At 52.3% G+C, this 27,209-nt stretch overlaps 3 protein-coding genes across 7 annotated transcripts in view; 1 reads left to right on the top strand and 2 right to left on the bottom strand.

Annotated features, from left to right (window-relative positions):
- Positions 1-452: 452 nt before the first annotated feature.
- NDUFA13 (NADH:ubiquinone oxidoreductase subunit A13) lies at positions 453-9,842 on the bottom strand. The gene is made up of 5 exons (XM_036093988.2): positions 9,684-9,842; positions 2,660-2,738; positions 1,336-1,407; positions 872-941; positions 453-650 (listed from the first exon to the last, which is right to left on the bottom strand). The coding sequence occupies exons 1-5, from the start codon at positions 9,775-9,777 to the stop codon at positions 531-533; spliced, it is 435 nt and encodes a 144-aa protein (XP_035949881.1). The 5' UTR covers positions 9,778-9,842; the 3' UTR covers positions 453-530.
- Positions 9,843-10,548: 706 nt separating this feature from the next.
- Positions 10,549-11,447, top strand: TSSK6 (testis specific serine kinase 6). The gene has a single exon (XM_036093976.2). The coding sequence runs from the start codon at positions 10,626-10,628 to the stop codon at positions 11,445-11,447; it is 822 nt and encodes a 273-aa protein (XP_035949869.1). The 5' UTR covers positions 10,549-10,625.
- A 5,288-nt stretch (positions 11,448-16,735) lies between these two features.
- GATAD2A (GATA zinc finger domain containing 2A) overlaps positions 16,736-27,209 on the bottom strand; it is a 101,848-nt gene continuing 91,374 nt past the window's right edge. For 4 of the 5 annotated variants that reach the window (XM_036093934.2, XM_036093933.2, XM_036093939.2 and 1 more), the window contains 5 exons: positions 25,598-25,877; positions 21,773-22,071; positions 21,020-21,094; positions 20,527-20,722; positions 16,736-18,593 (listed from right to left, as the gene is read on the bottom strand). In XM_036093934.2, the coding sequence (XP_035949827.1) occupies positions 18,463-18,593; positions 20,527-20,722; positions 21,020-21,094; positions 21,773-22,071; positions 25,598-25,877 (981 nt within the window). In that variant the 3' untranslated portion in view covers positions 16,736-18,462. The remainder of the gene's footprint in view (positions 18,594-20,526; positions 20,723-21,019; positions 21,095-21,772; positions 22,072-25,597; positions 25,878-27,209) is intronic. The other variant, XM_036093938.2, reaches the window with a different exon arrangement.

Below are 27,209 nucleotides of genomic sequence, written 5' to 3' on the forward strand. Positions count from 1 at the left end.
TGCGCGCAGCCATTGGCTGGCGGGCGCAGGCACACTTAACCCTTTCGTGCCAGGAGTGGAGCTGCCTTGGGAACGGAAGGAAGCCAGACAGGTAGCGACCCCCGTAACGGAGTCCCGGCCTGGGAGCAAGGGGACACGCCTCCGGTGCCCCTCCATCCCATGCTCTGCTCTTTAGGTCCCTCACTCACTGATGCGCTCAGGGTGCGGGGTTGGGGGGGAACCCCAGCCTGGAGGGGTGGGCTACTGACAAGGAGGGTTTCAACACAGGTAGGAAAATCCAGGCGTATTTGTGAGCCAAGGCTGATGGATCCAGGCGCAGTCTCTGGGTATGTTTTGAGGCCACCCCATCTGGCATCTTCTGCAGAGTCCCCAGGTCTAGACCCTATGTCACCAGGCCATGTGTAACCCAATGGTGCCCCACTCGCAGGTCACTCAGTCACTGGGACACAGGCAGGCAGGTCTCCAGAGCATTTATTCTTTCCCAGTGGGGAGGGTGTAGGGGGTCCAAGTGGTCCGAGGGGAGCAGGCCCCTACATGTACCACATGAAGCCGTAGGTGGCATTGAGAATCTCCTCATTCGTGCGCAGCCCATAGAGCTCGCCCATCATGGGAGTCACCCAGCGCGTTGTGTGGAACACAGACTCACCCACCTGTGGAGACAGAAGAATATGGGTGGGGGTGCAGCTACCCCCTCAGGCCCACACTACCTACTGGGACCCCACTAGGCCTAGTGGCTACTCTGTCTACACCAAAAGCTTCTGCCTTCCCCTCCTCATGCCTGGCCCCCACTACTCCTCTCAGCCACAGGTTTCCCATGGTGCCTGTGTTTCTGCAGTGGCCTGGACCCCCACGCTCCCTGCCCAGTACCCACCTTCCAGTCAGGCACATCCTTCATGATGATGGCCTCCTCCTCCAGGTTCTCTCGAAGCATCTGCAGGACCCTGTGGGGATGGAATGGAAGGTGAGGGATAGGCCTGAGCACCCCGAGGGACCCCCGCCTAACAGACCTGCCAGGACCCTCCCTGTTCTACTCCCCATCACCTCCTGCCACTTCCAACCCTGCACATGCTGACCCCTCTTGTCCCTTCCCCCCCACTACAAACTTCTACTGTCCTCCTGCTGCAGCCTCAATGTCTTCTCCTTCAGGGAGCCTTCCCATTCTGTCCCTTGGGTCCCCACTTTAAGTCAAGTTTGGGGCCCTCTCCAAGGGTGACAGCAACCCCATGTATGCAAGGACACAGCTGTCAGTCCCCACGTGCATTCTGGCCAGGTCCTGCACTGCAGGATGGGACACTCAGGCCTGTGACCTTCCACCCCTGGTCTCAGCGGCCCCACCTCCGGTCCTTCTCTGCCTGCAACAGTGGCATCAGCGCGATGCGGCCCTCGAAGTCCTCAATCTGCAAGCGCCTGTGAAACCCCCAAACCAACAGATTAGATCAGGCTGGAGCTGGGGTAGATGACGTGGCCTTAGACCCACAGGGTGACGCATGGGGAAGGGGGCTGGGGGAGAGGCAAGTGAGCGGGGCAAGGCTTGGGCAGTAAGCTCTACCTGCCAGAAGATGGGAAACGGGGCGGGGGGGGAGGCACGCAGGTGGCACAGGCACTGATCCACAAGACTGCTGGCTTCACACTTTCTTTTTAATTAAAAACTTTATTTCTTAATCCTAAAAATAGCCCTGGCCTGATGATTGTGGTGAACCGGGGATGGGGGATGGGACCTTTATCACAGGGCTCTGGGCCTTACAAAACCATATCCTCTTCATGTCAAAATAACCCTGGGGTGTGAGTCCAGGGCAGGCAGTTCTGTCTCTTTGAGCCACCAGCCCCATTCACGCTGGGGGAGCGGCACCCAGTGATGTGGCCACGCAAGTGGCTCCTCATCACTAGGAATCTCAGCCACACAGGGAAGGGTCTGGATGAGCTTCAGCCTCCTTCCCTCCTATCCGTCCAGACCCACAGTAGCAGCCCCACTCCAAGCCGCTGCCCCCACCACAGCCACACAGTTGTCACTACTGTGTCCCTCTCTCTGCGGGTGCTCCCGGGAAGCCGGACCTGGTCTGAGCGCACTCAACGTCCAGTACCTGACACGTGCTGGCCGCCTTCAGCACTACCCTCCGGTATTCCCAGACTTGTGGAGGGCAAGTGAGCTCAAAGGGGGTGCTGAGGACACGTAACATGGGGTGGGGTGGGGCAGGGCAGACGGGCTCAGCCAGTAAGGAATCAATGAGGAGGGGTCACCAGGCAGGGCATCAGGCCAGCTTAGAGGCAGCCAGAGTCTGAATGGAGGCCACCATCTGCCTTGGTGCCCAAGGCCCCATGTGGCTGGCACGACCATTGTCTTGCGTGGCCTGTTTCTAAGCCCTTATTGTCCTCACTGCCTGGTTACCACTGACAAAAACCCACTAAGAGAGCATGTCCTGGGTCTGCCCCTCCATGTCCACCTGATGGGCTGTCCTAATCCAGACCTTCGGGTCCCTAGCAGCAGAGGCCAAGGGATGCCCAGTGAAGAGCTGCTCACTTATGAGTCCTTTCTTGAGTGGAAAGTTCAGAAATGGACTCAGTCCAGGTCCATACTCCTTGGGTCTTGAGGGGTTGACAAAGGGCCCCAGTGGACACCAGGTGCACTCCCGCCCTCAGCAGCCTGGGGCCTGGGGCCTACCTGCGCTCGCGGTTCCACTTCATCATGCTCCAGTACCCGAAGAGCAAGGTCCCAATGCCCACAGCAAACATGCTGTAGCCTGTGGGGAGAGGGGCCACCAGCTCAGCGCTTACCCTTGGGACAGGCCACCCCTTGTAGTTTCTTCTCGTGAAGTATTAATCCGCTTGCCGTGCAAATACACCAGAAATATTGATGCAGGAAAAGGTGAAAGTCTTAGTGACCCCCTCCTAGAGATGACCAGTACTGTCTCTAGTGCATATTTCTTCAGATTATTTTTTTGTCCCTGTGGAATGTCCACCGGCCCCTTCCCTTGGACCCCCTCCTCCGAAACTGCAGACCACTCTTTATTCTGTTCACCTGCCCTGCAGGCAGGGACACCAGGCTGCCTCAGCTTTTCTCTGACAAGGGAAGTAGCTGCAGCTGCCACACCTCTGCCCCCCATGCCACAGTTTCTAGAAGGTACAGTCTGGGCAGGGACTGCAGGAGAGCCCGAGGGTCTTGCTGTTTATGGTTGGGTGGCCCCAGCCCCACAATCTTCTAGAAGGTTGTTTGGTTCCCAGTCAGAAGGTGCTTCCATGGGGAAGGATGGTGTCTACAGCTGGGTCCAGCTCCATGGTGGCTCCTGGCTGCCTGGGCCACTTCTCTGAGTGCTGCCCACAGGAGGCTGGATGGGGCTGCCACAGGCAGGCAGTGCCCTGCAGGGCCCGCCCAGCCACCCCTGGGCTCCCTGGGGTACTGCCTCCTGGCCCAGCAGATTAAGCCCCCTTCCTGGGCACCAGGGGACAGAGGCTGCCATGAATATTTACTGACACCAGCAGGCACCTGCGCTGTAATTCTGACTGACAGGCTGTGGGCCTGCTGCGGTCTTCAGGGAAGCCCAAGTTGCCTGCGGCCTGGTTGGGGCTGGCTCACCCCATACCCTCTAATCTTTTGAGCTGTAGTCTCTTCCCAGGACAGGCCTGTGGTTGCCTGGAAAAACTGACAAACTTGGCCAGGTCGAGCTCCAGTTAACACCCAGTAAATGACCAGCAAATGGTGGGTGAGGCCACTCCCTAGGACTTGCGGGGGCAGAGGGGCTCTGGGAGTCCCGGCCCTGCTCACTGCCTGCAGGGGGCCTCTGTTGTCCCTGTCCTCATCTTTCTTCTTCAGCTCGGTGCAGCACATGTTTTTTCTGGCATCTCTACTGGACCCAAAGATGCATGAGAAGCTGGTTAGATTTTTCAGCCCCTCAGTTAAACTTGTTAAAAACATTAGCTCAGGAGCGCCTGGGTGGCTCCATTCGTTAAGCGCCTGCCTTCGGCTCAGGTCATGATCTCAGGGTCCTGGAACTGAGCCCCTGCATCGGGCTCCGATCAGCAGGGAGTCTGCTTCTCCCTCTCCCCTCTGTGCTCATGCTCTCTCTCTCCCTCCCTCGCTCTCAAATAAATAAATAAATAAATCTTAAAAATGCAAAACAAACATTAGCTCAGAGTAAGACACTTCCATGTTATAGGGGGCAGACAGCGAGGGCGCCTGGTTCCTATGCACAGAGGGAGAACCTCTCCCGAGAGGCCCGAGTGCCCAGAACCAGCTCCCAGCACAACTATGGCTCTTACACATGGCTGACCACCTGGGCTAGACAGGAACATCTTAGAAGAGCTGCCTCTTTCTTTTCAGTAGCTATAGAGAAGCCCAGGGGCGTCTTCTTTTGACCGGGCCCCAGGGCATAAGCCTGGGCTATCCTCATGGAGACCCCTTGTCTCCACACCAGGCACTCACGTGTGGGCCCATGTGTAAGATAAATTCCAAGATAAAGGTGACCTGTACAAATGTACAGCTCTTTCTTGCTGACAGTGGTGAGGCTGAGGACCCAGACCCTCAGCGTGGGTCTGTGCCTCAGGAGCTGCCAGTCTGGTGGGGGAGGCTGATGAGGGGCATGCCCAGAAGTGGGTGCAAGGCCACGAGTAAAGAAGACCTGAATAAATGGAAACACATCCTGTGTTCAGTATCAGCACTTAACATTGTTCAGATGGCAGCACTCCCCAAACTAAGGTACCAGTTCAATGGAGTCCCATCAGAATCCCAACCTTTCCCCCTTACCAGCCCTACAGAAACCGAGGAGCAGATTGTGAAATTCATATGGAAATTCAAGGGCCCAGATTAACCAAACAATTCTGAAAAACAACAAAGTTGGAGAACTCACACTTCACAATTTCAAACTTAACACACAGCTGTGTGTACAAGACAGTGTGGCATGGCATCAGGATAGACATGTACATCGATGGAACAGAGCTGAGAGTCCAAAAATAAACCCTCACATTTACGGTCAATTGATTTTGGACAAGGGTGCCAAGATAATTCAATGGGGAAAGAATAGTCTTTCAGCAAATTGGATAAGTGGATAGCCACATGCAAAAGAATAAAGTGTGCTTTTTCCTTCCCCCATACACAAAAATTAACTGAAAATGGATCAAAGACCTCAATTTGAGAGCTAAAACTATAAAACTCTTAGAAAACAGATTTGTCAGTCTCTGTGACCTTGGATGAGGCAATGGCTTCTTAGCTAGGACACCAGAAGCACAAGTGACAAAAGAAAAAAACAGATGAATTAGGCTTCACTGAAATGAAAAACTTTTGTGCTACAAATGATGCTATCAAGCTGAAAAGACAACCCCCAGAATGGAGGAAAGTCTCTGAAAATCATGTATCTGATAAGGGAATGATAACCAAGATGTATAAAGAACTCTGTAATTCAGGGCGCCTGGGTGGCTCAGTTGGTTGAGCGGCTGCCTTCGGCTCAGGTCATGATCCTGGAGTCCCGGGATCGAGTCCCACATCGGGCTCCCTGCTCAGCAGGGAGTCTGCTTCTCCCTCTGACCCTCCTCCCTCTCACGCTCTCTGTCTCTCATTCTCTCTCTCGCAAATAAATAAAATCTTAAAAAAAAAAAAAAAAAATTAAAAAAAAAAAAGAACTCTGTAATTCAGTAATAAAATGATGAACAACCTGGGGCACCTGGGTGGCTCAGCCGGTTAAGCATCCCACTCTTTTCTTTTTTTTTTTTTAAAGATTTTATTTATTTATTTGACACAGAGAGACACAATGAGAGAGGGAACACAGGCAGGGGGAGTGGGAGAGGGAGAAGCAGGCTTCCCGCAGAGCAGGGTGCCCGATGTGGGGCTCGATCCCAGGACCCTGGGATCATGACCTGAGCCGAAGGCAGATGCTTAACGACTGAGCCACCCAGGCGCCCCAAGCATCCCACTCTTGGTTTCGGCTGAGGTCATGGTCTCAGGGCTGTGGGATCAAGCCCTGCATTTGGGCTCCATGCTGGGTGTAGAGCCTGCTTAAGATTCTCCTCCCCACCTGCCCTGTGCTTGCACACTCTCTCACTCAAAAAAACTTAAAAACAACAACAACAAAAAAAGAATGAACCACCCAATTAAAAAATGTATAAAGGACTTGGAAGATATTTCTCCTGGAAAGCTATACAAATGGCCTATAGACACATGAAAAGATGCTCAACATCATTAGTCACCAGGGAGATGCAAATCAAAACCACAATAAGATATCACCTCACACCCACTGGGATGGCTAGAATTTAAAAAAAAAAAAAAAAAGGAAACTAATTAGTGTTGTCCAGATGTGGAGAAATTGGAAATTCCATAAACTAAATGCAGGAAGAAACGTAAAACAGTACAGCCAATTTGGAAAACAGTTTGGCAGTTCCTTGAAACGTTAAATGTGGAGTTACCATATGACCTAGCTATGCCACTCCTAGGTGAAATTTCCTGCAAGAAAAATGAAACCTATATCCACATAGAAGCTTGCACAGGAATGTTCAAAGCAGCCAAAAAGGTGGCAACAATTCAAATGTCTATCAAGTGGTAAATGGATACGCAAACTGTGGTCCATTCATACAAGAATATTATTCAACCAAAAAATAAACAAATAAAATGAAGCTTGGACACATGCTACACCATGCACATTAAAAACATCCTGCTGAGTGAAAGCAGCCAGACACCAGAGGCCACATAAAATAGAAGCTCATTTACATGAAATGACTAGAACTGGCAAATCCATAGAAACACAAAGCAGACTGGTGGTTGCCAGCTGGGAGAGGGAGGATGAGGAGTCACTGCTCATGAGGTCAGGGTTTCCTTTTGGAGTGATGGAAGTGTTATAAATTTATCTATTTATTTATCTATTTATTTAGATTTATTTATTTATTTGAGAGAGAGAGCATATGCACGCACACATACCGGGGGAGAGGGAGGGGCAGAGGGAGAGAGAAACCCAACCAGACTCCCCGCTGATGACAGAGCCCCATGCAGAGCTTAATCCCATGACTCTGAGATGACGACCTGAGCCGAAACCAAGAGTCAGACACTTAACCGACTGTGCCACCCAGGTGCCCCAGAAGTGTTATAAATTTAGATCCTGGTGATGGTTATGAAACTGAATAGACTAAAAATCTGTGATGTGTACACATGAAATAGGTGAATTGTATGGTACTGTCTGTGAATTAAAAAAAAAAAAAAAGTTAAAGACACAAGGGAAAAAAAGAAAGGGCCACCCACTGGGCACAAGAGGGAGTGGAGAGAAGAGAACTGAGTGGAAAAGACGGGGGTAGCAGTCACTTCGGGAACAGTGTGGATTAAAGGTGGTCTGAGCCAGCTTTGCAGGTTCTAGGACGCTAGTGGAGAGTGATCTAGGCAGGGAGGAGGGGAGTGGATGCCAGGCTTGTGCGTAGGACTAATGGGGAGAGGGCCACTGGGGACTATGGCTCAAACGCAAGGCTGGAGGAGGGCACAGGACAGATGATTAGGGTAGGGTGCAGGATGGAGAGCAGGGCCATTGCACTTGCTGTTCCCTTCACCTAGGGGACTTTCAGAGAGGTCCTTCCAGCCCAGCCTGGCTAAAGCAGGCCCTGGTTAGCTCGGGCCTTGCCAAAATGGGAAATTCTGGTGCGTTATGTTCATCTCCTCTGCTAGGCTATGAGCTCTTCCAGACAGGGCTCAGTGCCACATGCACACTCAACAAGCAACTACTGAATGCAGGGACATAACAAAGACCATGCCACCAGAAGGGGTCTCTTCCTCACCCCACTGCAGCCAGGGGGCATGTTTGTATATGCTACAATGCAAGTTGGTGTGAAGGGGTGTAACTAGGAGGCCCAAGCCTAGATAATGGTATAGAGGGCACATGGGAGGCACTTCCATGTCATGAACTGGGAGAGGACTGGGATGAAGGGCACATTTGTGACTTAAAAATAAAAAAGAGACATGTTGACTAGGGGGAGCCCAGTCAACCCAGTCTGGCTACAGGTCACACAGGTGCACATGTGTAAACAGACCTCATGCTGCACACCTGAAGGGTACACTGGCCGGGTGTTAAGTGATACTTGAGAAAAGAAATTGAAGAGATTCAGATCACATTATTTTTGTTGAATCTGTTCTGGGATGAGTCAAGTGTCAAGGTGATGCCAAATCTAGCCTGTAACCTGTTTTTGTAATGGCTCTTGGACTAAGAACACTTTCAAGTTTGTAAACAGCTATAAAAATGCAGCAGCAGAGGAGTGCCTGGGTAGCTCAATTGGTTAAGCATTCCTTCGGCTCAGGTTGTGATCTTGGGGGTCTTGGGATTGAGCCCCATTACAGTCTCCCCACTCTGTGGGGAGTCTGCTTGTCCCTCTCTCTCTACCCCTCCCCCTGCTTGTGCTCTCTTGAGCTCTCTCAAATAAATAAATAAAATCTTAAAAAAAAAAAAAAAGGCAGCAACAGTGGACAGAGACCATCTGATCCCCAAAGCATAAAATATTTATCTAGCCCTTTATAGAAAAAGTCTGCTAACGGATGTTTTGGGAAACAAAAAAGCCAAGAAGGGGCTGGGAGGAGCTTGAGCTTTCACCTGATACTTTCCCACTGTCTGAATTCTTTTTTTACCATGCCCGTATATATTTTTTTAATCGAGGCACATGTACATAACATTAAATATAAAGTTCAACGAGTTATGGGAAATGTATTCATCTTTTTTTTTTTTTAAGATTTTATTTATTTATTTGACAGAGAGAGACACAGCGAGAGAGGGAACACAAGCAGGGGGAGTGGGAGAGGGAGAAGCAGGCTTCCCGCAGAGCAGGGAGCCCGACGCGGGGCTCGATCCCAGGACCCTGGGACCATGACCTGAGCCCAAGGCAGACGCTTAACGACTGAGCCACCCAGGCGCCCCTGAAATGTATTCATCCTTGTTTAAAATTTTGTATTTCTCGGGGCGCCTGGGTGGCTCAGTCGGTTAAACGTCTGCCTTCCGCTCAGGTCATGATCCCAGGGTCCTGGGATCGAGCCCCCATCGGGCTCCCTGCTCCGCGGGAAGCCTGCTTCTCCCTCTCCCACTCCCCCTGCTTGTGTTCCCTCTCTCGCTGTGTCTCTCTCTGTCAAATAAATAAATAAAATCTTAAAAATAAATAAATAAAACAAAATAAAATTTTGTATTTCTCTGTTAACCCTAGGTGCAAAGTATGTGGCCCTTCTTTTTTTTTTTTCTACATTTTCTTGTGTTGAGCCCAATAACAAAATTTTAAATGTTACTTAAAACATTTGAAAAATTTAAGAATACATATTCCTGGGACATCCGCAGGTAGGGACTACCAGAGAGGAACATCTTCTAAATTCCCTCAATGTTTCCGTTTCAGCACGAGTTTTACACTGGGAAGCCCTGGGGGCAGGGCCTCAGTTTCCCCACTTGTGAAACGAAGTGTGGCTGAGGGCTCGGGGCACGGGCTACATTGATCTAACTAACTGTAGAATGGGAAGAATTAACGGGACCGACCTCCCGGACTGTTCTGTGAAGAAAACAAAGCTTAATAAGCGTTCGACAAACTCCAGCAGTTATCCTCGTTACTACCGAAGCCATCGGGAATCCCTGGGCTCCGCCTCCCGTCACACTGCGGCGGAAACTGAGGTCCGCGAGACTCCCCGGCGCCCCCCGCCCGTCGCGGCGCCCCGAAGCCCCAACCCTGACACCCCGGCGTAGTGCGACACTGACCCGACAGTCCCCGACGCGGAAGGTTCCGCTTGTAGTCGATGGGGCCATAGCCCCCCGGAGGGGGCATGTCCTGTTTCACCTTCGATGCTGCCATGTTCGCGGGACCCCAACTTCCGGCCGCGAGCGGAAGTTACGTCCGGCGGCCGCCGCCATGATGAGTGTGGCGGAATGGACCGCGCACGTCTTGGGCGGGACTAGGGCGCCTAGGACGCTAGTGTAACGATCCCACCGCGAAGGAGAGCTTGGGCAATAGGTCCAGGGATCGACTGGGCGGCCAGGCTGTAGCCGAGGACTCCGTATTTCTTCTCTTAGACGGGGCTTGGCTCAGTCAGTGTAGACGCCTGTAGCCTGTCCGGTCGCCCGGGTCCTTGCCCTAAAGCACCTCCGTACACCTTCCCTCTGGTGCAGTGCTGAGGCCAGAGACCCCAAGCTCCTGAGGGAGCCGGGTCACCGAGTTAAGCCCCCTCTCTCGTTTTCTCCCCTTCGCGGGGCTGTGCGGGCGTCCCAAAGCTCCACATGGCCAGAGCTGGGTACACGAAGCTGGGGGGCGACGGCTGCTCAGATTCGACTCATGAAGAGCCGCCCCAATGCCAGGCACCGATTCTGCTCCCGAGTGGTGGTCGGGACCCTTTGCCAGGGTCTCTCATGGGAAGTGGGCCATTCAGAGCGATTATGAGTCACAAAGCCTGATGGCCTTGGGGGCCCTGTGGGGCGGGGTCCAGGGGGCCCCCACCCCAAGGCGGGGTGACGCCCGTGGTCACTTCACAAGGCAGAAATTGTTACCTGGGCAATAAAAGGCACCGCTGCGGCGGGGACCCGGGAGTGGGCACATGGGGGTGCGGGTGTGCAGGTGCCAAGCGCCATGGGTTAGGCCCGGTATTGGAGTCCGGCCGCCCCCCGACAGCAGCCGCCTCCTGCTTCCCGCGCGCCCCAGGCGCCACCATGTCGGGCGACAAACTTCTGAGCGAACTCGGCTATAAGCTGGGACGCACGATAGGCGAGGGCAGTTACTCCAAGGTGAAGGTGGCCACGTCCAAGAAGTACAAGGGCACAGTGGCCATCAAGGTGGTGGACCGGCGGCGCGCGCCGCCCGACTTCGTCAACAAGTTTCTGCCGCGCGAGCTGTCCATCCTACGGGGCGTGCGACACCCGCACATTGTGCACGTCTTCGAGTTCATAGAGGTGTGCAATGGGAAGCTCTATATCGTGATGGAGGCGGCTGCCACCGACCTGCTGCAGGCAGTGCAGCGCAGTGGGCGCATCCCCGGGGGTCAGGCGCGTGACCTCTTCGCGCAGATCGCTGGGGCTGTGCGTTACCTGCATGACCACCACTTGGTGCACCGGGACCTCAAGTGCGAAAACGTGTTGTTGAGCCCCGATGAGCGCCGCGTGAAGCTCACTGATTTTGGCTTTGGTCGCCAGGCACACGGCTATCCTGACCTGAGCACCACCTACTGCGGCTCGGCCGCCTACGCGTCGCCTGAGGTACTCTTGGGTATCCCATACGACCCCAAGAAGTACGACGTGTGGAGCCTGGGCGTCGTGCTCTACGTCATGGTCACCGGGTGCATGCCCTTCGACGACTCGGACATCGCTGGTCTGCCCAGGCGCCAGAAGCGTGGCGTCCTCTACCCCGATGGCCTCGAGCTGTCCGAGCGCTGCAAGGCCCTGATCGCAGAACTACTGCAGTTCAGCCCGTCCGCCAGGCCCTCAGCGGGCCAGGTAGCGCGCAACGGCTGGCTGCGTGCTGGGGACTCCAGCTAGATGCCGGGGTTCCCGCCATTCCCGCCGCCCCGAGCACTGCGCAAGCGCAGTGCACGCGCGCCAGGCGCGCTTCGGTACCCCCGCGAAGCCGACACGCGCCACTGGGCACGCGCACTTCCCCCTTTTTCCGGTCTCTGGACGTCCTGGGCGGTAGTCGCCCCTGCTTAGAATCTAGCTCCTCTCCCCACGATCCCGAGAGCGGGAGGGTGCAAGCGCTTCCTCTGTTCCCCAAAAGAAGGCCTCGGGAGGGGAAGGGACGAGAAGAAATGGAAGCATTGCGCCAGCGCGGAATGAGCGATGGCTGCGGGCAGGCGTTGGCTACCTGGAGGAGCTGCCAGCGAGTGGACGCGTGTGGAGGGCGTCCTTCTTCAGGCAGCCACGCAGGCTGGTGGGGGAAGGCACGCTCCGGGCGCTGCCTCCTTGGAACTTGCAATAAACTCGCTCTTCCTCGCAGCTGCCTCTAAAAACGGCCCCCCTTTTACCAAGTAGGGGTGGGAGGTTGTCCCTCGGGGAAGGCAGGCGTGGTGCCCCATTGTAGAGAAAGCTTCTAGCTCTAGGTCTCGAAAGGGAATTGGGAGGATTCAAACCGGACTTTTTGAGGCTCTCCAGCCTCAAGCGAACTCGAAGGGTCGTGCCGGGGTCGTGATGGCCCTGGCAATAGAGATGCGGGGCTGGGGAGCAAGGATCCCAGCACCCTCACTGTGTTTAAGGATTTAGCAGCGGGGGGGTTGGGGGGCGTGGCGGGGGGCCGCCTGTCTCAACAGAAACTGAGCGTTTATAGATGAGGAAATTGAGGCCCACACAAATGACACTTGCCCAATAACACATCTGGAATTTGAAACTGGATATGGCTGGAGTGGGGTGGGGAGGTGGTGGAAGCGCTCCTTAGTAAGGGCCCTTCCTTGGTAAAGAAGTTGTCTGGGGCAGGGGAGAGTCAAGAGTGAGGCATGAGTCTGCTGGGCAAGCTGGTTACTTCAGTCCTCTCTTCATTCATGCATTTATTGAACGCCTACTGTGTGCCAAGCTCTGGGACTCCACAAAGAGGTTTAGATCCATCCCTGCCCTCAGCGAGGAGGCAAGTGAAAAGTCAAGTAAAAATGAATAGCATGGAAAGAAAATGATTGTAACTTATGCTAAATGCTGGGTGAGGGGAGGGGCAGGTGACCAAGGAAGGACTGAAGCAGACATTTGAGCTTAACCCTGAAGGAATCAGCCACTGGAAACAGCAGAAGGAACGTGTTCTGAGTGTTCCCAAGATACATTGAAGCTGGTGTGTTTGGGGAATGCCACGAAAGTCCTATGGCTAGAATGGAGAGGGAGGGAGAAGATGTGGAGAGGTAAAAGTGTATGTCTGGAGAGGGGACCCCACAGGGCCTGGGGGAGTTTGGGGATTATTTTGTTGCAATGAGGTTAGTGGGTTTGGTGACAGCGGCTGTCTCTCATTTGGGGTGCATGGAAGATGTCTCCCTAAGCCCTAATCCTACCTGCCTCCAAGCCCCACACAGTCCCCAAGGAGGCTGGTCATTTTGTGGGTCTGACCATTCTCTGCTCCTGCTCACTCACGCTTTGTGTTCTCAGGTGCCCTGGGGATTAAGTGCCAACTCTTCCCTAACCCCCTTCAAATAGGCAGATGAGGAAACCGAGGCTAAGAGAGGGGAAGTGCCTTGCCTCCAGTCCTGGCTGGTTCACATCTAAGCTGAGAAAGAAAACCCAACCCCTCTGGTTTACGCTAAGGAAGGCGCCTCTTCTGGTCTGGACCATCCTTGGGCTCCGCACCTGGAAAATGGAGGTAGGAACCTTTCCTCCGGGTTGTAGGGAAGGGCTGTGTGGCTCATTGAAAGACCACACCCTGAGCCTTCTTGAGGCTCCCACTACACTCAGAATGAAACCCACATCCTCACCCCTTTTTCCTGTGGCCCAGGCACACTGCCTGCCTTGTCCTTGACCCTCCGGGTTTGGTCTCACTTCTGAGCCTTTGCACTGGCTGTTGTCATTCCCTGAACCACTTTCCCCCTTTCTTCATTGCAGATTTGGTTTAAGTCACCTCTTCCCTGACACTCCGTTCTTTCCTTCCTTGCCCTTGTCACAAGGAATCCTAGTGCCTTGGGTATGGTATGTGCCTTTTTCTATCCATAGATTAATCTGTATGAGCAATGGGGCCTGGGTCTCTTCCTACCCCATGGCCACAGACCTGTGGATCAGTTCGGAGGGGACAAGACCTCAGGGATTGGGGCAATTGTCCCATTTGTTGGCTGGAGAAGCTGCTTTAAACTCACCCCTGTTGTGTCAGTGGGTCAATTGAGGAGACTGTGCCTTACCCAGTGAAAACTCACTTGAGGGCTGAATTTGGAGCCCCTGAGATAATACCCCGTAAGTGTGGTGCTCACAGCCAGTGTTGGGGTATGGGGCACCAGTCAGGATGTATCACAGGTAGACTGGGGCAGGTTTGGGTTTAATTTCTGTAATGTCTTCTATCAGTTCTGTGCCTTGCCCATGTGAAACCTAGCTAGGTGTGGTGGTTGGAGAGGACCATCTACCCCCAGGTTGGAGGCAGGAATGGCTTAAGAAAAAAGACGAGAAACTGCAAAAAATAAATGAAAATAATAAAAGCACCTAGGAAAACAGGGTCATATTCTAGGCACATTAGAATTCACCAGTCAGTGGGGCACCTGGGTGGCTCAGTCAGTTGAGCATATGACTCTTGGTTTTGGCTCAGGTTGTGATCGCAGGGTCCTGAGGTGGAGCCCCGCATTGGGAGCCTGCTTGAGAGTCTCTCCCCCTCTGCTCCTCCCCCACTCGCGCTCTTGCTCTAAAAGAAATCTTTAAAAAAATAAAAATTCACCAGTGAGCACAGGTCCCACTTTATAAATAACTTTTTTTTTTTTTAATTTTTATTTATTCATTTGCGAGAGAGACGGAGAGAGAACAAGCAGAGGGAGAGGCAGAGGGAGAGGGAGAAGCAGGCTCCCTGCTGAGCAAGGAGCCCGACGCGGGACTCGATCCCAGGACCCTGGGATCATGACCTGAGCCGAAGGCAGACGCTTAACCATCTGAGCCACCCAGGCGCCCTATAAATAACTTTTGAAACAGTGTATCAATATCTGAAAACAAATTTTCACCAGGAATTGTTCATTTCGGAGCTGGCACGGCAGCTCCATCCGTGCTGGAACCTGCATCGGTAACAGCTCCTGCAGCAAGGACACCCAGTGCAGATGCCAAGTCTGAAAATAGGCCCAGAAGAACTTGCCACTCTGGGGTGGAGGCTGGAAGGGGTTAAGAGCTGGTGGACAGGCAAAACCCCCTGACTTCTCACCTCACTCTCTCAGCTGTGGATAAGTAGGCCACAAAGCCACAGGTTCTGGTGAAGATGGGAGGCCCAGAAGCAAAGCCACAGTGCCCAGTTTGGGGAGGTACTCCACCCACTTTTGGAAATGAAGTCCGAAAGAAGCCCAAGAAGCAGGTGTCTCATTGTTTCCCCATTAACAAGGGGTCACCCTGCTACACCTTCCCCAGTCTCCAAGCTGTCCCAAAGCTGGGACAAAAATAATGCAGGGAAACCAGGGCCGAGGGGACAAAAGAAAAATACAGCCAAGCCATTGTCCATTTCTTTATTTTCCGTCAGATTCTAAAACTTCCTCGTGACACAAGCATAGCCATTGATTCCAGCCTCTGTTTATTGGAACTTCTATTCCGGTTTGGTGGCCAACCTTTTACATTTATTATCAAAGATTTAGCGTCACAATAAATACAAGTGACAACCTCCCCACCCACCCATCCCCCAAACCCCCACCTTCCAAATACCCTGAACTAGTGTAACTGTCTATTACACTTTCATTGTTAAGGATTATAAAACTTTAGCTGTCCTTTTTTAAAAAAAAAAGCTCAGTCCAAGTTCTTTAGGCAACCATAATGTGCAGCATAACTCGGCATCAAATAAAAACTCTATGGTGCAGCAGCAACGCCGGCCTTTTCCATGATTTACACCCCTGTGATGAGAATGTTTATATAGAAAACTCCTCCCCATGTCTTTCCGTCCACAGGAAAATGACTCGTGGGACACAGGAACCACAACACAGCAGAGCTGTACTCAGGTGTCTTTCATTCCCTCTGCACTGGGGCCAAGTTTTGCTTTGTGAAGGTCTTAGGGTACAGACAGGAGCAGAGGCTACCCCTGGGAGGAGGGCAACTGTTGGCCTTATCAAAGGTGTGGGTCCCAACATCACAGTTGGGACACTGGGGACCCAGTGACATGGGTAGGATGGCCAGAGCAATGGGAGGCTCAAGTAGACACACATATATCTATGTGCACATGCATGTATACACGTATGGCCATTTCAAACATGCAACCCTTCACCCTTGAGTGGCTAGCATCTTGAACAGTTTCCAGTTGCCGTTCAGAGTTCATGTCACAGATAACTTGGGACCATCATCATCATTTGGGACTGGGTGCTCACACATTCTCACTGCTTCTAGGAACCAGGTCCTTTCAGTCCTGAGGCTCCTGGGGTGGGGATGGGGGAGACGAGGACCCCAGCACTGTGACCAATTTTGGCAGGCTTTGCTGCTGGGAGAACACTCTTAACATTACTAACCCTTTCCTAGTATGTCCAAACCCCACATGCAGAGAGGTATTTAATACGCCATTCCTGCAACATCATAAACCTCATCAAAGAACTACTCATTTGGGGCTTATCAGAGAAGTTATACTGCAAAGGGGGAAACAAAAGAAAAAAACGGGGGTAAGAGTTTTGATACAGTAGAAATGAACAGAAGATTAAGGCATCTCACGTTGTCTCCTTTAAAAAAAGTTACATGTCACAGTAAGTGGCCCCTGATGGGATTATTCCCAGGGACCCTGGGCTGGAGGAGGCAGAGCCAGGGCCGGTAGCCCCATCCTCCACCCGTGGCGGTCGGGTTTGTACTGAATTCATGAGGCCCACTTAACAGCTCAGAGGCCAGTAGAAGTCTAGCCAGGCAAGGTGAGTAGAGGTGGTTCCTGAGCACAGTGATGAGCGAGGTTCTAATGGGCTGGGGTTGAGGGCCAACCTGCACAGCACAGTTCAGCTTGGGCCCATGAGTCACAGACCCATTCAACCCCAGCTGGGGCGTGACAATCCTGGCACACCCCTCCAGTGCAGAGGTGACTCTCGCCTGGACACCTGATCCCGAGTTACTGCATAGAACTGAGGTCTGTTTGCCCATGGAAGTGGCCAGCCTAGGTGCTCCTTCTTGAAGGATTTGGAAAATCTGGCCCATGTCATTGAACAGAGAGGGCTAACAGCTCAGCGTAGTATAAGACAAGTATTTATTTGCCAGGCACACAGAAAAATGTGAGAAATAGAAATGTTTGCATACTCTTGATTTTTTGGTGTAAAAACACCCCCCCCATGTCAATTTCCCTCCTTTCCCCCAAATCCCTGGATCTTGGAATGAAAGCCACCCTTCCCTGCCCTCCCCTCCTTCAGCCCGTCTAAATTATGCACTCAAAACAAAAATCAATGAGAAATACAGGGTTTTACACAACAAAAAATTAGAATGTTGCAAAACTAGGTCTTCTACCGCGGGTCAAAATGTTGCTAAACATGGATATTCACACATGAGAGAGGGGGTTAAATGAGCCTTTATTAGAATGTTGTAGCAGTGTGTTTTGAAGAAGGCGGCCCTACAAAATAAGGATTTTAAATTAAGTCCCTAACTGCATGGATAGGAAAACTAGGGCTGGGGCTGAAGTGGGGAGCAGCGTACCCCATCTCCACATCGACAAACATGTGTGTGTGCACACAGGACGCCCTCGCACCTGCACGGAGATGGCCCCGTGCACAGCACACTCACGACAGCTTCTGCCTATCCTCATGGAACCGATTTTTAAGGAGTGGGAGAAACCAAAATGAAACACAACTAAGAGCAGACCTGATCCTTTGTATAAGACATTTCTGTAGACTCGAAAAAGGGTTAAAAACAAAAACAAAAAAACAGTCTGAAGGCGACCCTGGCAGCATGGCCCTGTTTTAAGGGAAGGTTCTAAACTAGACCCAAACGGAAACCCTGAAGTCTTGGAGGGGCAGGGGCACCTCCCCACCAGACACACCTGACAGGAGTATAGGCCAGGGCAGCTTAGGATGGTGTCCATCAAAATAAGAAGGAAAAGAAAAGGAAAAATTTAATAAAATAAAACCACAACAACAAAAAAACACAATAGCCCGCCCCTCCAACTTCCCACTCAGGCTCTGGATGTTGCTGCCAATTCTCTGCTCCCTCCTCTACTGGCGGTGCGTGGCTTCTGGGATCCCAGGCTCTCTGGCTGGGGTCTGGGTTGCAGTTTGTTCTTCTGCTAAGTGTGGGAGGTCCGGGCTCTCCGGGATGAGCAGCAGCAGAGGCCTTCCGCTAGAGTGAGGGCTGGGCAGTCAGTAGCCCACCCTCTGGGGTGTGGGGGCCGTGCTCGGCAGGGACCCCTGGGTCTGCACGGTTTACTTTAAACTCCATCATCATGAGGTGATTAAAAAAAAATCTGTCAACCTAAAGATTGCCATGAAGGAAGGCAGTCAAAGATTGGGAGGCTAAGATGGGCAAAGCAAAAACAAAACAGAACGCTCCGCTCGACTTCAGAAGCCCCGGGCGCCGGTCTTGCCGAGCGTGTCACAGTGTCCAGGGTGAGCCGTCCGTGCACCCTGCCGGGGGGAGGGGGTGTGGAATGGGGGGAGAGGGGGCTGAAAGGAAGGGCCGGAAGCAGAACCAGCCCCCGAGGTCCACTTTTCTGCTGGTGTTGGGCAAACTAAAGGCAAAGAAAGGAAAAAAGCCCAAGGGAAAGGTCCCTCAGTGATAATCCTCGTCCACCTGTAAAGCAGCCCCTCAGCTGCGACGAGACTTTGCAGCCAAGAACGGAGCTCTTGCTTCCGCAGCGCAGCCGGCACTCGCTCACTCGTTTCTCAGGGAGTATGAGGTCTTCCCGAGTGGAGGGTGGCAGGGCCAGGTGGGAGGGAGGAGGGAGCCTGTTCTCCACTGGGCCCGGCTCACACTATTTCCACGTGGCTGACTGGGGGATGGAGCGTGGCGGGATCATGTCCAGGAGGTACTCCCGCTGGCGGTCCACAGCTGAGGAGGTCTTGTGCACTGCCAAGCTCGGGCTGACAAACGCAAGGGCCCCGCCTGCAAAAGAACAGAATGACAGGGTTTTTAATGGTATGGTAATATTCTCTAATGAAAACATTAAGAGGGACACGGGATGGTGACAGAGCATGATGCCTCTGCAGGGCACTCAGTTACACACAAGGGACACAGCAGTGAAGAGGAAGAATGGGGGAAAAGCCTCGAAGTATAGCTTTTGTTCTCCTGGGATAGAAACACCATTCTCTTCTTTCTGTATTCTCCAAATTTCCCCAATGAGCAAGCATCTCTTTTACAATGGAAAATAAACAAATGACCCCCCAATCTCCAACACACAGATATTTGGCTGGCCTGGGGGTAAGGACTGCCCTGTCCCCTGCCCCCATCACTGTGTTACCCAAAGAGTAATTTGGTGGAGGTTACTACATTTTGTGGAACAAGTGTTCTGAGGTCAAATGCAATAGGGAAACCTCTCTACATACTAAAGAGAAACCTGACTGGGTCCTGCCCAGAAACCAAGGGTAACCTGGAGTGCTGGTAGAACTCTTTTGGGAAATACTGCTTTTAAGCTACTACACATTTACCTCTAGTCCTACTGCTGAACATAGCAACTACTTATTCCTTCATATTCCTTTTTTTTTTTCATATTCCCTTTCAAAGATTACCTTAAACGTGCGATTTTCACATGTCTGCTACCACTGTGTACACATGCACACACCTGTATCTGATTTTGTATACTTCCAAATTTCCCATAAAAGGAATTTTCAAACAGCTATGAATTCTTAGCTGCATCTTACACATGCTGCACAAAAGCCTCTCTGCCTGCTTATGTTTACAAATGCTCTCCAGGCTACTCAGATTCTTTTGCAACCAGACAAATGTACTCCCTCTCCTGAGCTTCACCCGGTGGAAGGCTCTGATTCTTGGCCACATTTCTAACTCTATGGTCAGCTGCACACACAGCTGACTCCCGTGTTCTGTTTGCACAGCCAGTCTGGCTTTCCCAGTTCTCTCTAGAGAGAGGACTCTCATGATGTCACCTCCTTTTTTCTACAGGGATACAGCAAACTTGGGTGGGGGGCAGGGAGGGGCACTGGCTCCCATAGTGAAAGTGCTCACCTGTCTCCTTCTCTCAGCCCTTTGTGCCTACCTTTCACTTTCCTGTTTTTGATAGAAACAAATATTTAAATATCACCTTAATGCCGGCACATAAATAATTAAAAACAGGGAAAGTGGTGTGGGCATCGACCCAAGGATGATGGAACTGTGACAGACTAGGGAATGCTCACCTGAGGGTATCCCCCTCTGAGCTGTTCCTCAAATGTGGTTTTCTCAGAATCCTCTGCCACCCACCCTAGTTAAAATGTTAGCCCCTGCCTCAGGAATCTTTCCCCTATCTACCTTCCCACCGTCTTGTTCCCTGGTTTACACTTTGCACCACCTGACCTAAGTCAGAGGGTGGGAAGTGTCCCACAGAGCAGGGAATGAACACTATCTGGTTGAACAAGAAATTAAGTTAGTGCACCAGAAAAAGGTACAACATAACAGCAAAACAGGCGTTCCCTATGGCAGGAAGGGGTGGGGGGACCAGAATTGGCAAGGTAAGTGTCTGTGCTGACAGGTGTCCACTGGATGGTGTGTGTGTGTGTGTGGTGTGAGAGAGACAGAGACAGAGATAGAGACAGACAGACAGAGACTACACCTAAACTGGGTTTGCCCAACATTTTGGGTCAAGAGCTAAGAGTGTAGGTATAGAGTGTACAAAGGATGGAAATGAGTATCTACCCAAGGCTACCACTTGTTCGGAGTATCCTGTTTGGTGAACAGAGATCAAGCTGAAGAGTCAAGAGCAGCTGCTCTCAGGGAACAGGTCTGGGGTTTCAGGGCTCTATGCACCGTTTCTGTTCACTTGTATGTGTGCAAGTCCTAGACAAAAGCAAGGAAGGGATGGACCTCACCGTGTGGGGTGGCTCACCTGTACTCAGGGGTGCCTTCTTCCAGTTGGTGGAGGCGCTGCCCTTGCCGGCGCTCACAGCTCTCTCGGAATGTCTGCCGGTCCTGCTGACAAGGGCTGTGGCTGAGGCTGCATTCTGCAGTTTGGGTGACTGGCTGAACGTGTGCAGGACACCACGGGGTGTTGTGGCCGAGCCCCGGGACAGCTGGCTGGAGGCCTACGGTGGAGAGAGGGTGTGATGGCTCATGTGGGGAAGGGGGTGACAGAGGGCGAGACGCTCAGCGCAGCCTCTCCGTGCTCTGGCTGACCTCTTCCCACCCACACAGGGTCCCTAAAGTCCAAAATCAGGAGACCAGGTAAGTTACACCAAGGGGGGAGGGGAAGGAGGGAGGGAGAGAGAGAGAGACAGATAGACACAGGCAGCGTGACAGTCGGCGACTGACGTGGTCACGGTCTGGGGCGTGAGGGCTGGTTGGTGGCGCGGTGCGGGGACTCCCGGCACCGCAGTTCTGACCTGTAGCACAGCCCCGTTACTCCAGTCGCGGGCCTCTCCTGAGCGGAACGCCAACTTACGCCGGGGTTTTATGACCTATACAAACGGGGGGGAGGGGGGGGGTTGAAATCGAGGTCAGCACCATCCACAGACGGCCTAGGGTGACCTAGAGTGACCAAAGGGCAGCAGCTGTGGCCACACGAGGCCTAGTCCCCACGGGACGGGCCGTTTCCCGAGGGCAGTACAGCCCCCCACTATATAAGGATCTTGAGAAGATGTGTTTATTAGTGAATTACAAATGACTTCCGAGGACACAAAAAATTGCCAACGGGGTGCTTTGGGTCTACAGGGGATGGGAAAGCAAAGCATTAAAAAAAAGCAGCCAAAAAACTTGATTTCAAACTTGCTTCTCTCCTTAATTTAGCTAGAACATTTCTTCCAAATGCCCCTTTTTGCATCTCAATGTGGCTTTCAGAAAAGTCCTTTTAGACAAGAAGTACTTGTCAGCCGGAACACTGCACGTGAAAGCTACAAAATCTAAAGAAACTGCAAATTAGTATTTTCACCACCAAAGGCCACCATTAAATGCAATTTAGACACACAGTTAATAACCAGGCAGATGACTGCCCAGTGTGGGACAGAACGTCAGAACATCTTGCTTGCTAGCAACAACTCCCTGCCAAGGGAACAAGGCCCCTCTCCTAGAAGGTGAGGCCGCCCAGCCCACGTTCCCAGGCCGCAGGGCCGCAGCTTTGGCTCCCCAAGGACTCTCACCTGCTTTAGCGCGGGGTGTGGGGCGGCGGCAGGCTCAGCCTTGGCCTGTGCGGGGGCGGCACCCTGTTGCAGGAGGCGCTGCTCAATCTCCTGCTCTTGCTGCAGAGCCTTCACAAAAGCAGCCTTCAGCCGGCTCGTGTGCTCTACCTTGAGTGCCTTCTTCTGGTTGGATGCCATGCAGTTCTCGCACATGATGGCACCACCCTTTTCCTCCCGCCAACGGCACGTGAAGTCCGTCTTGCACTGCGCACACATGTAGGGCTCCCGGGACAGAACAGCAGCGGCCGACATCCTGCCCGCTGCAGGGAGAGGTAGGTGGGCTCATGTCATAGGAACAGGATGCCAGAGTCAGAGCCCCTATCATCCCAGGACAGGATGAGGACATGTGACAGATCTGGAGCACTGCCCTGGACTATATAGCCCAGCTGGCATCAGGAAGCCAAATTCTAAGACATTGTTTGCCACACACGTATTGGCGCCAACTGTGTGTGGACATTAGGCCAGCCTTGGGCTTTGGGGAAGGTTTGCTGATAGAAGGTAAGTTAAGCAGCTTTGGAAAATGCCATGGATTAGGTGCACTGGGTACCAACTCTCAAGAACCTTAGTGCTCTCTAGTGCGCCTGGGCTTCTCAGTTGGCTACGTGTGTGCCTTCAGCTCAGATCATGATCCCAGGGTCCTGGGATCAAGCCCCAGGTCGGCCTCCCTGCTGAGCAGGGGAGTCTCCTTCTCCCTCTCCCTCTGCAGCCCCCTTTGTGCTCTTTCTCAAATAAATAAATAAAATCTTAAAAAGAACAAAAGTATCTCAGATTGGCTCCTCCTGACTGCCTTTCCTACCCTCCCACACCTCCTCACAGTGAAGAGGAGGTAACCCACCAGGTCCCACCTCACTGTGATAGGCATCCTTGCTAGTGGGCGAGTCAACTAAGGACTAAATTATCCAGCAAGTGCTCCTGCTGACAAGTGTCATACCCAGTGTCTTGTGCATACAAAGGTGTTCGATTCTCACAATAACCTCCTAACAGGGCACCCCACCCTGTTATCTTGAGGAGGAAACCAAGGCTGAGGAGATGAAGTGACTTGCAGAGTCACATGGCAGTCCTGGCAGGGCCAGGACTCACATGTGCTGCCCAGATGAGGGCACACAACTGCTCTGGGTCCTTGGCACCCTTGTCTGAGAAATGGGAACACTACATCCCCTCAGTTGGCCATAGGAAGGGTGACTGGGGAAGCCAAGTAAAGTACATGCTCAGGCATGGGATCAATATTCTTTTTGTCACTGAAAGTGAAGTAAGGAGGGGGAGCCTGGGCGGCTCGGTCAGTTAAGCGTCTGACTCTTGATTTCAGCTCAGGTCATGATCTTGGGGTTGTCAGACTGAGCCCTGCATTGGGCTCCACACTCAGGGCGGAGTCTGCTTGTCCCTCTCCCTCTACTCCTCCTCCCGCTCGCTCATTCTCACACCCTTTCTCTAAAATAAATAAATAAATAAAATCTTAAAAAAAAAAAAGAAAAAAAAGAAAGTGAAGTAAGGGGCACTTTTTGCATTTTGTAACTATCTTTTTTGTGTCTAGAGTACTCAAGGGTTTAACTTCCTCTTAGTATCAGAGACACTGCTGCCAGGAGACCCTTGGCCTCCCTCTCCAGCCCTGGGCCTGCCCAAGCTGCCCCTGAATGCTGAGGGGCTGGCTGTACAGGATCAGACTGGGGGAGCCCCTCACCCCAGGCCCCCAGCTCCGGGCCCTCACCTACAGCTAACATGCTCTGGTGAAAAGAGCACATCACCTTCCAAATGCCCAACCCCAGAAGACATAGTACCTCTTTCTAGGCAGCTGTAGTAGGCATGACCAACATCAGAGCGGAGACACTGGTACGAGGCTGCACTTAGTCACCCAGCCTGGGGCTCTAGGAGGTTATCAAGGGACACCTCAAAAGGGGCTCAGAGCTTCCTCCCACAGTTAGATCCTGTTCTGGGCAAGACGAGAGGGATACTGACTCCTGATAGAGACAGGCTGATTGGGGAGAGCAGATGCCCAGGGCACCCAGGTACAGATGGGTGGGCACTGTGTCCTGACTTGGGCCTCCCACCACCCACCCATCCTGCACTGGCCTCATGGCAGCTCTTTTGCCAATATCACTCCATCATAAAGACGACACCAAAAGGATCCAGACACATCCAAGCCATGTGAGAGCTCGCACCCTTCCCTCCTGGGCCTGGCCCCCTGACAAGTGGAAGCCACCATGGCCAATTTTACAGAGGCCAATGTTGGCCCTATGTGGCCTCCCACTCTCAGCCTGACTCATGGTCAGTCCTTGATATGGCCCTGTGGTTGGGGAGTATTTTAAGAGCAATGGGGTTGGATGGGTGTGTGGGTGGGGTACAGTAAGGAAGCTGTAAGTAAATTTGAGGTGACCAGCTGGGCATCCTCTGCCCTGGGTCTGGCCCCCAACCAGGTATGGAGGGCTCTACCTCTAAGAGGCATTGGATACAACATCCAAGGATATGATATATACTCTGTGATATACTGACTAAAGAGGGAGAAGAGAGCACTCCCTCCAACACCCTGACACCAAGCAGGCAGAGGGTGCTTTTCCTCTGTACAGGCCCCACTGCTGTCACTCCCAAGTCTGTGCTGGTAAGAGCACCCTTGGGAGGGGTTGGCATGTACCAAGGGACAATTCAAGGTGTGTGGTCTGAAGCCTACCAGGCCCTCTCTTGCCCTGGACCAGTTACAGCTCCACCTCCTCCTCAGCTCTGAGCATCTGCTGAGATCATGCAGGGAGAGGATTCAGGCTGGCTCCCCAAATAGTATCACCACAAACTTAATCTCAGAGCAGAAACATCTTCAAATCGTCTGGTGGAGGCCCCTCAACCTGGCCTCCCACCTTCATTTCCAATGTTACTTTTGATCGCAACCCTATATATGCCCTTTTTATCCCTAAAACCTCCTAACATGCAAGTGGTGCTTTCCAAACTGTTTCCAAGGAGGATAAAGTGAGTCTGGCCCAGGCATGGGTGTCCCTTTCCTACCTTCAGGGCTCAGAGTACTCAAGGCTCTGGGAAGTTCTAGCTGGAGAGACCCATCTGGAAGCAAAGCCTGTCAGCCTCCTGCAAACGTTCCTTCTCATCCCTCTCTGCCTGCCCCAATGTTACAGAACAGCACCCCCCTCAGATCATGTGTGCAGAGCCTTGGGCTTCCCCAGGGCCCAGCTCTCAGAAGAGGCCCCAACAAGAGAAGAAAGGTGACTGTGATATGTTTAAGAAGTTATCTAAGGTGATAGATGGGGACCACATTTATGATAGATGGGGACCACAGGTGGTGAACACTTAATAACCTATAAAATTGTTAAATCACTTTATCATACACCTGAAACTAATGTAACAATATATGGCAACTATACTTCAATAATAAATATTTTAAAAAATGTAAAAACTAATGGGGCACCTGGGTGGCTCAGTTGCTTAAGTGTTAAGTGTACAACTCTTGATTCTGGTTCAGATCATGATCTCAGGATCATGAGACTGAGCCCGGTGTTGGGCTATGCTCAGAGCATTAAGTCTGCTTAAGATCTGCCCCCTCCTGCCCATCCCCCCCCCGCCCCCGGCCACTTCTCGCAAACGCTTGTGCTCTCAATGAATGAATGCATGTAAAAACTAAAACAAATAAGCAAAAAGTTAAGCCTCACAGAAAGCAGAAGGACTAATAACAAAAGGTCATCCATAAGATGCTCCACCCCAGACAGCTCTCAGCATGCAGCAGGCATTGAAAATAACCTATGTAAGAGAAACTTCAGTGGCAAGAGATGAAAATGGCCCCAAGGCACTCACCTTGGGTCTCTAGCAGGTTCTGCACCACTTCCTCCAGGCCGACCAGGTAGATGAATTCGTTGTTGGCAGCGCTGGGTAGGAAGTTCATCTCTGGGGCAGGGGGCTTGGGAGGGGGGATTTCAAGCAGCGTCTTCTCCAGCTGTTTGCGCAGCGCAAGCTTGGCAGCTGCCTGACGGCTGGCTGGAGAATCAGCAGAAGTGACCACAGAGGCCACGCTGGTGGGGGTGGAGTTGGCCTGAGCAGAGGTGGCTGTCGTCCCTTTCAGCGACGCTGGGGAAGGCTTTTGGGAAATAACAACCTGGTCAGGGTGCTGGGGGTGCCTGATCCCACAGCCCAGGATGGCACTGTTGGCTGCACTAATGAGTCTTTAAGGTAGTAACTCTGAGATGCCGGACATCAGCAAGCCAACAGGCAAAGCAGCATTAAACTCATCACCGTATGAAATGACCAATCTTATAAAACATACTTGTTGAGGTTTAGCTGATATCCAACAACTATACACATTTACAATCTGTATTCTGTGTTTTGCCACATGAGGACACCTACAAATCCATAGCCATTACCACGACCAGGGCAGTGGGCAACCCCGCTCAGGCAACCTGGCCACTGTCCCATCACTATGGCCTAGCAGCCTTCCTCCCAGCACAGGTCTAGACTGCTGCCTTCTTCACAGGGGTATGACAGCGGATCACTACAGCACTGGTGGCATTTCCTTCATGAGCACCTTTGTATGTGGTTGTCTGGAAACTCTAACGTTTAACTTACCTCATGTGTCCTCATTGGGGTTATAGGGGAGAAGAGCTTTTGGACCAACTCCTGTCCCGCCCCTTCCCCCCTCTTGATTTTTGGTGCTCCTATACTACTTTCTTGTCTTCATCTGGACCCCAGGGGCCAATGCTCCATTGTCTCCTTGTTCTAGTTCACCCAGCCCCCAACCCTGTCAAGTGCTTTTCCCCAAACCCAGAGCTGATCACACCAGTGCCCTTTTGTGGGGTTGAGGACCCCTCTGAAAATCTAAGGAGAGCAGCATACGCCACCCCCGGGAAAACACACACACCTGACAACTTGGCACACAACACATCATAGGACTCAGGGAGCCCAGAATGGTTTCCTAGGACCCCCATCCTCACAGAGGGTCTCCAGAGCCGAACAGGCCTCCCAACATAGAGGACACCAGCCACCACAGTACCTCGGCCTGGCCTGACTTTAGAGAAGGCAGGGATGCTGCTCAGAACTCTGCTGTCAGGCTCTTATCTGAGGGAGGCAGACAAAGATGCACCACGCCAGAGGAGGAAGAGAAGCTAATACACCCATCAGCAAAAGCCCCTGCAGACCCAATAATTTCATCTGTCAATAAAGCTCTTGCTTCTAGCCTGCCCACTCACCCTGGTCCCATCTTCCTGGCTTTGCTGGGTGGGAACAGACCCACCCCATCTCAGAGGCTCTGTACAGAGGTGAAAGGACTCGTGGCTAAGAATGGATGTGCTGGTGCTGTGAGGACATTTGCAGACATGCTCCCCTCATGTGCTCATGCAGACAGGGAGGAGGGTGGGGAAAGCTCTGGTGCCCCCCCACCATCCCAGCCATCTCCAGGCCTCATCCATCCCCCAAA

The sequence above is a fragment of the Halichoerus grypus genome, chromosome 1 (assembly GCF_964656455.1).
Source record: "Halichoerus grypus chromosome 1, mHalGry1.hap1.1, whole genome shotgun sequence".
In the NCBI taxonomy this organism is placed as follows: Eukaryota; Metazoa; Chordata; class Mammalia; order Carnivora; family Phocidae; genus Halichoerus; species Halichoerus grypus.